We start from the raw sequence: 12,276 nt of genomic DNA, 5'->3' as shown, positions 1-12,276 counted from the left end.
TTTTCTAAAACCAGCTTGGACATCTGGAAGTTCACAGTTCATGTATTGCTGAAGCCTGGCTTGGAGAATTTTGAGTATTATTTTACTAGCATGTGAGATGAGTGCAATTGTACAGTAGTTTGAGCTTTCTTTGGCGTTGCCTTTCTTTGGGATTGGAATGAAAACTGACCTTTTCCAGTCCTGTGGGCACTGCTGAGTTTTCCAAATTTGCTGTCATATTGAGTGCAGCACTTTACAGCATCATCTTTCAGGATTTGAAATAGCTCAACTGGAGTTCCATCACCTCCACTAGCTTTGTTCGTAGTGATGCTTCCTAAGGCCCAATTGACTTCACATTCCAGGATGTCTGGCTCTAGGTGTGTGATCATACTATCATGAGTATCTGGGTCGTGAAGATCTTTTTGGTACAGTTCTGTGTATTCTTGCCACCTCTTCTTAATATCTTCTGCTTCTGTTAGGTCCATACCATTTCTGTCCTTTATTGAGCCCATCTTTGCATGAAATGTTCCTTTGGTATCTCTAATTTTCTTGAAGAGATCTCTAGTCTTTCCCATTCTGTTGTTTTCTTCTATTTCTTTGCATTGATCGCTGAGGAAGGCTTTCTTACCTCTCCTTGCTATTCTTTGGAACTCTGCATTCAAATGGGTATATCTCTCCTTTTCTTCTTTGCTTTTGGCTTCTCTTCATTTCACAGCTATTTGTAAGGCCTCCCCAGACAGCCATTTTGCTTTTATATATTTCTTTTCCTTGGGGATGGTCTTGATTCCTATCTCCTGTACAATGTCATGAACCTCTGTCCCTAGTTCTTCAGGCACTCTGTCCATCAGATCTAGTCCCTTAAATCTATTTCTCACTTCCAGTATATAGTCATAAGGGATTTGATTTAGGTCATACCTGAATGGTCTAGTGGTTTTCTCCACTTTCTTCAATTGAAGTCTGAATTTGGCAATAAGGAGTTCATGATCTGAGCCACAGTCAGCTCCTGGTCTTGTTTTTGCTGACTGTATAGAACTTCTTCATCTTTCGTTGCAAAGAATATAATCAATCTGATTTTGGTGTCAACCATCTGGTGATGTCCATGTGTAGTGTCTTCTCGTGTTGTTGGAAGAGGGTGTTTGCTATGACTAGTAGGTTCTCTTGGCAGAACTCTATTAAGTCTTTGCCCTGCTTCATTCTGTACTCCAAGGCCAAATTTGCCTGTTACTCCAGGTGTTTCTTGACTTCCTACTTTTGCATTCCAGACCCCTATAATGAACAGGACATCTTTTTTGGGTATTAGTTCTAGAAGGTCTTGTAGGTCTTCATAGAACTGTTCAACTTCACCTTCTTCAGCATTACTGGTCAGGGCATACATAGACTTGGATTACGTGATATTAAATGGTTTGCCTTGGAAACGAACAGATCATTCTGTCGTTTTTGAGATTGCATTTTAGATACTTTAAAAATACATTTTTTAAAATTTTCACAGGAAATAAAAAGGTGAAGTGGATGCAGTTTATATTATTTTACAAAGTAAGAACTTAACCTCAGGAAATTTACTTAAAGTCATATAACTAGTAAATGATGGTTGTTTCAAGGATTCTGACTTCAGTCTATCTGAGTCCAATACCCGTATATGTCCTTCTCCTCTGCATTATCTCCCTGCTTCTCTTTAGAAGGAAATGGCAGCTCACTCCAGTGTTCTTGCCTGGGAAATCCCAGGGACAGAGGAGCCTGGTGGGCTACAGTCCATGGGGTCACAAAAGAGTCAGACATCACTGAGCGACTAAGCAGCAATAACAAAGTGCTTGGTACAGTCTTTGTACAGTATGGGACTCAGTACCATAGGGTAGGCTAAGTGATCAATGTGGTAAATATTGATACTATCTGACACTGGTGTCTTAAAATCTCCATAACCATGCCAGTTCCCTTTAACCAGCTGTGTTATATCCCAGTGATTCTTCTCTTTGTGTGTTTCAGGTGTTATTTCAGTTTTTGTTGAAGATACTGCAGACCTAAACAATCTTTTCTATTTATTATATCTGAAATCCAGTTACAAGTCCTGTATGGGGACTCTGATTGCTCCTCAGTGGGTGATAACGGCAGCACACTGCTTCTTACCGTAAGTGGTGGGGAATGTTCTACTCTATTAAGGCTTCCAGGCTGAGGCTCAACACTCCTGTGGAAATTGTATAGAACTTGTGCTAGTCAGGAATTCTTAATGATTTGATGGTAAAGGGGAGCTCAAGTACACAGATAAAATTTAACTACACGTTCTTATGTTTAACATGTCCAGAAAGGAAACAGTTTTATGGTATAGAACAATATTTCATATACACATAAAAATAAACCTGCACATTGTTCTTAACATTTTTAAGATTCATCCAAAACTGTTAGATGTGACTGTATTTCATTTTTCATTGCTGTATAATTTTTCAATGTGAATGTCACACAGTTTGGTTCATTCTTTTCTTGATAGATGTTTCAGTTATTTCTAGCATTCTGCTATTTTGAAGTATTACTGTAAACATACTTGTACCATGTACCTTAGAACTTTTTCTTGTGTATGTATCTGTGAGAGATATTCTGTATCTATATATGTATTGGTATCACAACATATTGATTTGTATCTGTAAGTACACCTCTTGGTATATAAATAGAATATATAACAAGGAGTGGAATTTCTTGGTTGTAGAGCTTGCAAATGTTTATCTTTACACACCCTCCAGCAATTTATGAGTTCTTCCAACATTGGGTATTGTCAAGCTCTTTAATTTTTTTGCTGATTAAGTGTCAATTATCTTAATTGTGTTACTTTGACTAGTAGTGATGATCAACATCCTTCCTCCCCCTCCCCCTCTTCCTTCTCCTGACACTAATGTATCTTTTGGGAAATACTCTTTTTTGTCTTTCGAACATTTTGTGTATTGTAAAAATACTGCTTCATAGGATTTCTATAAGTGCTCTAGATATTAGTCGTTTGTCAGTTATACATGTTGAAAATATCTTCCACTCTGTGGCTTTATCTTCTCTTTATGGTGTATTTTCATGCATAAAAGTTCTTAATGTCAAAAAAAAGGAAATATATAAATAAATAAATATTTATAAATAATAAATAATATATATATATATAAATAAATTAGAAACCCACATGGTACTTTGCAACTAATGTTTAAGACATATATACAAACATATAAAGCATGCAAGCTTTCAATGAAAAAATAAGTGATTCATTAATGTAAAAAGAGTTCTTAACTTCAGTATAATTAAATTTAAAACTTGAATTATCAGTCTTTATTTGTGGTTATTGATCATTGTGCCCAGTTGAAAATATCTTTTATGATCATAAGCAGAAAGATATTCCTTTACATTTACTTCTAAAGATTTTAAAGCTTTGACTTTAATATTTAAATTTTTTGTATAATTTGGAATTGATTTTTGTGAATGATGTGAAGTAGGGATCCAATTTTATTTTTTTTAACGTATTAAGCAAAATATCCAAATATCATTTGTAAGTAGTCCCTTCTTTCTGCACTGATCTACAGTATCTGTTTGTTGTCTATCAAATTTCTATCTGTCCATGGGTCTGTTTCTGGGCTGTCATTGCTGCTCCATTGGTTTATTTAGTATAGGCTGCAGTGCCTTAATAATTATGACTTTATCATAATTTGTGGTGTATGATGTGGTTGGCCAGCCATCTTATTCTTCATCAGGAATGCTTAGGAATTCTTTTACATAAATTTAAAAATCAACTTGTTGCATTCTATGAAAAGTTCTATTGGGATTTACTTGGAAGTGCTTTGACTTTTTATATCAGTTGGATGGTAATATCACTAATTATTAAAGAAATGCAAATCAAAACCGCAATGAGATATTACTCATACCTGTCAGAATGGTCATGATGAAAAAAGGTACAAATAACAAATGTTGGAGAGGATGTGGAGCAAAGAGGACTCATATACACTATTCGTGGGAATGTGAATTGGTGTGCCAGTGTGGAAAACATCATGGAGTTTCTCAAAATACTAAAAATAAAACTGTAACATGATCCAGCAATTCCATTCCTGGGCAAATATCCAGAAAAAATGAAAACAGTAATTAAAAAAGATACCTGCACCCCCAATGTTCATAGAAGCATGATTTACAGTAGCCAAGATATGGAAGCAACCCAAGCGTCCATCAACAGTTGAATGGATAAAGAAATTGTGAGATATATATCTATATATATCTATATATATATGTCCACATATATATATTCAATGAGAAGTTACTGAGGCATAAACAGAAGGAATTCTGCCATTTGCAGCAACATGGATGGACCTAGAGAATATTATGCTTAGTCAGATAAGTCAGAGAAAGACAAATATGATTTGACTTAAATGTGGAATCTAAAAAATAATACATGAGTGTATACACAAAACAGAAACAGACTCCCAGATATAGAAAACAAGCTGGGATTTACCAGAGGGGGAACAGATGGAGGAAGGGGGAAAGTAGGTGTATGGATTAACAGATACAGACTACTGTGTTTGAAATACATATGCAACAAGGATATATTGTATAGAATAGGGAGTTACAGCCATTACCTTTTAATGACTATGAATGGAGAATAATCTGTAAAAATACTGAATCACTATCTTGTACACTTGAAACTAATATAATATTGTAAATCAAATATACTTCAATAAAAAGAAATAAAATAGAATTTCCACTTGATTAAATCTTCCATTTGTAAGTTTAGAATTTTGGGAGTGAATTTTCTAAATTTTCCCAAATTAAAAAAGTGTTTTGATAAGGAAACTCCTTCCACTGTTGGTTGATGGGGATGTGAATTGGTACAGCCATAATAGAAGGCAGCATGGAGGATCCTTAAAAGATTAAAAGTAGAGTTACCATATGACCTAGCAATCCTACTCCTGGGCATATATCCAAAAGACAAAAACTCTAATCCTAAAAGATATATGCACCCCATTGTTCATAGCAGCATTATTTATTGTACAATAATCAAGATATGGAAGCAACCTAAATGTCCAATGAAAGATGAATAGATAAAGATGTGGTATAGCGATATAAAACGGAATATTCAGTTCAGTTCAGTCACTCAGTCATGTCCGACTCTTTGCAACCCCATGAATCGCAGCACTCCAGGCCTCCCTGTCCATCACCAACTCCCGGAGTTCACTCAAACTCATGTCCATCGAGTAGGTGATGCCATCCAGCCATCTCATCCTGTGTCGTTCCCTTCTCCTCCTGCCCCCAATCCCTCCCAGCATCAGTCTTTTCTAATGAGTCAACTCTTCGCATGAGGTGGCCAAAGTATTGGAGTTTCATACTCAGCCATTAAAAAGAATGAAATAATGCCATTTGCAGCAACATGGATGGATCTAGAGATTATCATACTAAGTGAAGTAAGACAAAGACAGAGATCATATGATATTGCTTATTGTGGATTCTAAAAAAATATTACAAATGAACTTATATAAAAAACAGAAATAGATCCACAGACGTAGAAAACAAACTTATGGTTACCAAAGGGGAAATGTAAGGAGGGATAAATGAGGAGTTTTGGATGAACAGATACACACTAGTGTTTTGTGGTCTGAGAATGTGATCTATGTGATACTGATTCTTTGAAAATCATTGAGACTTAGTTTTGGGACTAGTATGGAGTCAATTTTTATAAATGTTTCTTGTGTGCTTGAAAGAAAGTGTACTCTCTAATTTTATGGGTGAAAGTTTTATGTATGTTCAGTATATCTAGTATATCAAACTTTTAAATTATGTAGTTCAAATCTTCTATATCCTTTCTAATTTTTTTTTTTTTTGCTTGAAACCAGGAAATGAGAGGATTGTGTTGAAATTATTCCTCTGTGTTAGTAGACTGGTCAAAATAGTTTTATGAACTTATATTTATTACTTTTTGTTTTTTAAAAATATATTTTAGGCTATTTTATTTGGTATCTATAAATTTAGGTACATTTATAAATTTAGGTACTTGGTACATTACTGGTAAAATCAAACCTGTTATTATATGTCATTTCTTTCTCTCATACAGTTAATATGTTTTATCTTAAAACCTATCTTTGTCAGCTTTTAATACACCAACCCTGGTTTTCTTTTGGTTACTGTTCTCCTGGTATATCATGTTTACATCTTTTCTTTTCCACCTTTCTGTATCCTTTTGATTTAAGCATGTATCTTAATTTATATATAGCAGGACTTAAAAAAAATGTAATACCATAATTTGTCTTTTAATTGGTGAATTTAGGCCATTTGTGGTTATTTTGATTATTGCTATGTTTATATTTGCTCTTTACCTATTTTGAATTTCTACTGTATTTTGTTTGGGTAAAAATACTTTTGCTTTCTTGTTAGATTAGTAATTTAGATAACTTTTAAATTGTCCTTTTTTTTCTATTCTTTCAGTTATTACTTTGTAAATTTTAATGGCTTCCCTGGTGGCTCAGCTGGTAAAGAATCCACTTGCAATGCCGGACACCTGGGTTCGATCCCTGGGTTGGGAAAATCCCTTGGAGAAGGGAACTGCTACCCACTGTAGTATTCTGGCTTGGAGAATTCCATGGACTGTATAGTCCATGGGGTCACAAAGAGCAGGACATGTCTGACTTTCACTTTCACTTTTCAAATTTTAATATGAATATTTAATAAAGTCTTAAGTTAAACAATATCCTGATGTTCATCCTAAACTTTTCAGTTACTTTCCACTCATATTTCTCAGAGGCACCTACGCTTCTGGTACTTTTTCACCATAATTTAGTTTTCTGAAACATTATTTATTTTATTTTTGGTTGTGCTGGGTCTTTGTTGGGGCAAGTGGGCTTTCTCTAGTTGCAGTGAATGGAGGCCACTCTTTGTTGCAGTGCACGGTTTCTCATTGTGGAGCGTGGGCTCTAGAGCACAGTGGTTGTGGTGTACGGGCTCAGTTGTCCCGCGGCATGTGCGATCTTCCCAGACCCGGGACCACACTGGTGTCTCTTGCATGGTCAGACGGATTCTTTACCACTGAGCCATCAGGAAAGCCCTCCTCCATGCCATAGAGTTGTTTTAAGCTGAAATTCACTTATCATAATTTGCCCAAGAATCATCTGTTTACTTATGAATTTTCTTCAATATAAGTAGACTTTTAATTATAAATATATTTTATGATGCTGTTGTTGTTCAGTTGCAAAGTTGTGTCTGACTCTTTGCAATCCCATGGACTGCAGCATGCCAAGCTCCCCTGTCCTTCACTATTTTCTGGAGTTTGCTCAAACTCCATGTCCATTAAGTCAGGATGCTATCTAACCATCTCATCCTCTGCTGTCCCCTTCTCCTTTTGCATTCAGTCTTTCCCAGCATGAGGGTCTTTTCCAGTGACTTGACTCTTTGCGTCAGGTGGCCAAAGTATTGGAGCTTCAGTTTCAGCATCAGCCCTTCCAATGGATATTCAGGATTGATTTCCTTTAGGATTGACTAGTTTGATCTCCTTGCAGTCCAAGGCACTCTCAAGAGTCTTCTCCAGCACCACAGTTTTATCTTATAAACTCCCAACAGAGTGACAAGAATAGATTGAGGCAAATTATACTGCTGTTAGGAGACAAATAAATTTAGCATTTGAGATTGCAGCAGAAAAGTGGTGTTCAGTACCGATATGGTATTTATTTCACTGTTATGGTTGGAGAGACCCCTGAGTGGGAGACTCAGGGGCCTCAGAGAAGTGTCCTGTTCTAAATTTAGAATCTTGAGCCATGTTAGCGAGTGGATTTCAACTGGATCTCAGTGGAACATCCAGTATTTTTGACTCTTATTCTTGTAAAGGACCATCAGAAAACCCTGTAAACAGTGAATTTTTGACTGAGATGAGTAGAGCATAGCATATTTGGATGATCCTCCCTAGCTTTAAAATATTTCAACTCTCTAAGCTGTTAATTATTTCGTTTGTACAATCTCATATTTCTTGTTTACCCCTAACACCCAAAGAAGTCCACTTAAAGAAGCTACTTTCAGAGAAACCTTGACTATCTACTTGTACACTTCTTTCAGCTATTTCTGGGTGTCAGATTTAAGCTTCTCCCTGGAAATATGCTAAAATTGGAGACCAAGCTATTGTATGCTTACGTCCTGGAGGTACCATTCACATTATAGTCTGGGTTAATGGCAACCATAAAGAAGGCTGAGTGCTGAAGAATTGATGCTTTCAAACTGTGGTGTTGGAAAAGACTCTTGAGAGTCCCTTGGACAGCAAGGAGATCAAACCAGTCAATCCTAAAGGAAATCAACCCTGAATATTCATGAAAAGGACTAATGCTGAAGCTGAAGCTCTAATACTTTGGCCACCTGATGCGAAGAGCTGACTCATTAGAAAAGACCCTGATGCTGGGAAAGACTGAGGGCAGGAGAAGGGGGTGACAGAAAATGAGATGGTTGTATGGCATCATCAACTCAATAGACATGAGTTGGAGCAAATTCTGTGGGAGACAGTGAAGGATAGGGAAGCCTGGCATGCTGCGGTGCCTGGGGTTGCAAAGGGTTGGACATGACCGAGTAACTGAACAACAACAATGGCAACCCACTACGTTTTATGGCAGACAACCTACCTGACCACAGTGGCAGCTACGCATAAAGGTTTAGATGGACAAAGATGAGAGGAGCTTAAATGGATTACTATGGAAGGAAAGTGCACATGACTGTGTGTGTGTGAGGGAGATAGAAAGAAAGAGAGAGAGATTAGCCTTGTGATATGTGATATGTGATAGTAGATAGTATCAACATTTTTTTCTCTCCATTTTCCAGAGATCTCCAGGTTATCTTAACTGGTGGAGCCACCACTTTTCAAGAGTTAATTGGGGAGATTCTGCCTTATGAGGAGGTCATCATTCACCCAAACTTCACTTTCACTTCTCCTAAAAATGATCTTATGCTGATAAAGTTGTCTGTACCTCTCACCTTCTTCTCTACCAGCATGTTTCAGTTGCCTGTTTCCAATTCAAGTGACATTGCAGATTGCTTGGTTTACACCTGGGTGGAGGATAAAAGATCTTTTGGTGAGTGATTGTCAAAAAAGAATAGTTAGCTGTATTCTTGGATATGTTCACATCTTCAGGATCTCTGAGGAGTCAGGGGAAGGAATTGGAACTAATTTTTAAGCATCCAGTTGTAACGGGAGAAATAGAGCAATGGTGTCAGCTCTTTAGAATAGAAGGGGTCATCTCCTTTAGGGCTTTGGGAATCTAATCCTAAATCAATGTGTTGCATGTATGTATCACATTGGTACACACAGCAGAGGGCTGAGGCTCAGGGATTTATGTTTGAGTTTTGGTTCTGCCATTTATTATATGATTACTGAAAGATCCTTTAACTTCTCTGAATCTTAATTTGCAAATTGATGAAAATCATATTTTTCCTTTACCTGCCTGTCAGTGATATGGTTATCACTTACAACAATGACAGATGCTACCATTTGTTGAACACTAATTATGTCCCAGGCACTAAGCATCCTATATGTATTATTCAGTCATCATCATATATCATGTAGATCAGTTTTCTTAGGATTTATATCTTATAAATGAGGAAACTGAGACTCAGGGAGGTTAACTAGTTGTCCAAAGTCATAAACTTCATGATGGCAGAGCTTGGATTCAGATATTGTTTGGAGTGTCTTGGTTGGTACCACACCTTGATGCTGATCATCTTTCAAAGATGATAAATAAACAGGAGGACATGTTTAATCCATGTTCTTTCTCTGCAGTCTATTCTAACTGAAAAGAAGCCCTGAAGGAGAGGGAGGCAAAATACCTTATGAAAATGAAAAGAGGAATGAAAGTCTCCTTTATTTATTATGCTTAGGAAATAGAAGAGGTTACCTGCAAAGCTTCATGACTGAACTGAGTACTGATTTGGTCTGCAGAACATTACTGCATAAAAAGTTCTTTGAAGACGTGTTCTGTGTGGGACACTTAAGAAAAAACACAGATGAGTGCCAGGTAACCTTTCTCATTTCATTTGCCCATAAGCTCAGTCTCTGTTCTTTGTCTTTGTGTCTCTGTTACTCCTCATCCTTCATGAGGGTCTGTATTTTGCAGACAGACTGAGAGCTCAGAGAGTAAAGGGCTGAAGAATGATGACTCTGTCTCCTCCATCCTATGTGAGAGATGAGAGAAATAGATTGTTGAGGAGTGTAAGGCTGTCTTCCAGTTATCATTTTGAAATTTCTGTCCAGGGATGAGTGGGAGGTAGCAGTGGTTAATGCAGTGGAAAGCTTTCACACTATTGTATCCCAGGTCCTTTTGCATGGCAGATATAGTGGCCTTTGCTTTTGTTCAAGAGTTGACAAATTTCCAGGTGGGAAGGAAGTTCTGATCCCCTCTGTTCTGTCTGGCAGGTGACCACAGCTGCACCAGCCACATGTGGCAATAAATTACAAGGAATTATGTCTTGGACAACTGGATGTTTTCTGACAGATCATTCTGCTGTCTTCACTAACATCTACAGCCACATTCCATGGATCAGGAGCATTATTTCTACATAAGCTGATTCGCAACTCCATTGACACCCTCCCTACATCCCAGCTGATCCATGGAAACGACTTTCTGTATCTTAGTCCCAATTTTTCCTAGGATCTATGCTTGCATGGAGTGTCAAGAGAAATCACTGATGACTCCTGGGTGTTGACATTTCTCTAGTTTCTTTAACTACTTCTTTGCTTATTCCCAGCTCACGAACAAGTGTTTATAACATTGAAAACAGGATGCTGGTCTCAAGAAGTGTAGTCCTACCAACTCAGATACTTCTGTTAAAATACTGCCTGTTTTATGCTAAGAACACAGAAGACAAGTGGATATGAGGAACAATAACTACTAGGAGTCTGTTTGGGCATGATGCAAACCACATACCTGAGCAGTAATTTGCTGAAATTAGTTAGATGATTTAGTAATTCTTCTAGTGACCAAATGTCTCCTGGGTGAGTGAGTGAGAGACAAAGAGAGTGTATGTGTGTATGGGTGTTATAGTTAATGTTTCCATTACCTACTTAAAAGATCTGTGAAATCAAAATTTTCTGAGGTTTGCTGAGGCCACCCATAGGTCAGTGTAATTTTGGAATATGGGTTTATATGAATTTTGTAATTCATATTACAAATATCAAGGATTTCATAAGTGGTTGGATTGTTTTTTTCCCCAATATATTTTCCTTCCAATACATTTTCCTTTCTTACAGGGAAATGCAATAGTAAAATTCATGAGGATTTTGGCTGAGAGATTTCATTCATGACCCTGAATGCATTCTCTAGGCCATGCATATATTTGTGAGCACATGCTTTTATTCTCAAGCACACCCAAAAGACACTTGTTTGTCGTTCCACAAATATATTCTCCACATATCAAGTTTCATTAATCCATGATAGAGTAAACTGATTTTGATCTAAAATCTGCTAATTTTTATATAAAATACTGAGTGATCAAGAAATTTTAGTATCTGAAATGTAAAACACATTTTTATTTTGTCCAGTGTAGTGAAATATTGGGATTCTTTTGTTCAAACTGCTGATTGATATAAATTGCTTACTTTCACAAAGCTTCTCAAAATCAAAGCCATTATTCCTTTTAAGACTATCATGGTGATCAGAGATAATGTGTTAAGTGCTAAGTATATTGGAATGCATAGGAGGGATTCAGGAATTGGCAACAGTTAGTAATTTTAACAGTTTCCAACTGTTTCATTTTTTGTTGCCTACTTAATTCCTACTCCAAGTTGTTAAGAGATATTCTCTGTCCTTCCAGGATATGCCAGATGGTATATTGTCCTCAGCCATTTGAGCTAGTTGCAACCTGAACTTTTCATTGGCATGATTTTCCTAACAACCTATCTGTACTTCTGTCCTCCTTTTCCTGGCCTCATTCTTACAGTTCTCAATGTCTTTATCCCATTGCAGTTGTTCTAGATTGAATCAGGCCCTCTACTTGCAAGCCTGTCTTATTGATTGGGTCACCAGTACTTCAACCATTGGGCATTTTTGCTTCTTCATATCTTCTGACTTTGGATTTTCCTGGTATGAATTGCCTTCTTTCTATCTCACCTTGCTCTCCAATGTAAAAGGGAAGGGTAAATCATTGCCTGTATCTATCTATTTATCTATCTATGAATGTGCTTCCTTGGTGGCTCAGATGGTAAAGAATCTGCTGCAATGGGGAAGGTCCAGGTTTGATTCCTGGGTCAGAAAGATCCTCTAGAGAAGGAAATGGCAACCCACTTCAGTATTCTTGCCTGGAAAAACCCATGGGCAGAGAAGCCTGGTGGGC

At 37.1% G+C, this 12,276-nt stretch overlaps 1 protein-coding gene across 1 annotated transcript; it reads left to right on the top strand.

Annotated features, from left to right (window-relative positions):
• Positions 1-1,955: 1,955 nt before the first annotated feature.
• On the top strand, positions 1,956-10,636 carry LOC147373664 (putative inactive serine protease 58; the record flags this gene model as incomplete). The annotated part of the gene is made up of 4 exons (XM_086398057.1): positions 1,956-2,101; positions 8,773-9,023; positions 9,826-9,962; positions 10,361-10,636. Coding segments are annotated over 4 exons (681 nt in total), but the record flags the coding sequence as incomplete, so codon positions are not given.
• Positions 10,637-12,276: the final 1,640 nt, after the last annotated feature.

Source organism: Bos grunniens, chromosome 4 (assembly GCF_055505025.1).
Source record: "Bos grunniens cultivar Pamir isolate PY7600 chromosome 4, Bosgru_T2T1.0, whole genome shotgun sequence".
Classification (NCBI taxonomy): Eukaryota; Metazoa; Chordata; class Mammalia; order Artiodactyla; family Bovidae; genus Bos; species Bos grunniens.
Note: the sequence above shows the minus strand (reverse complement) of the source record. Positions and strands in the feature narration are given on the sequence as shown.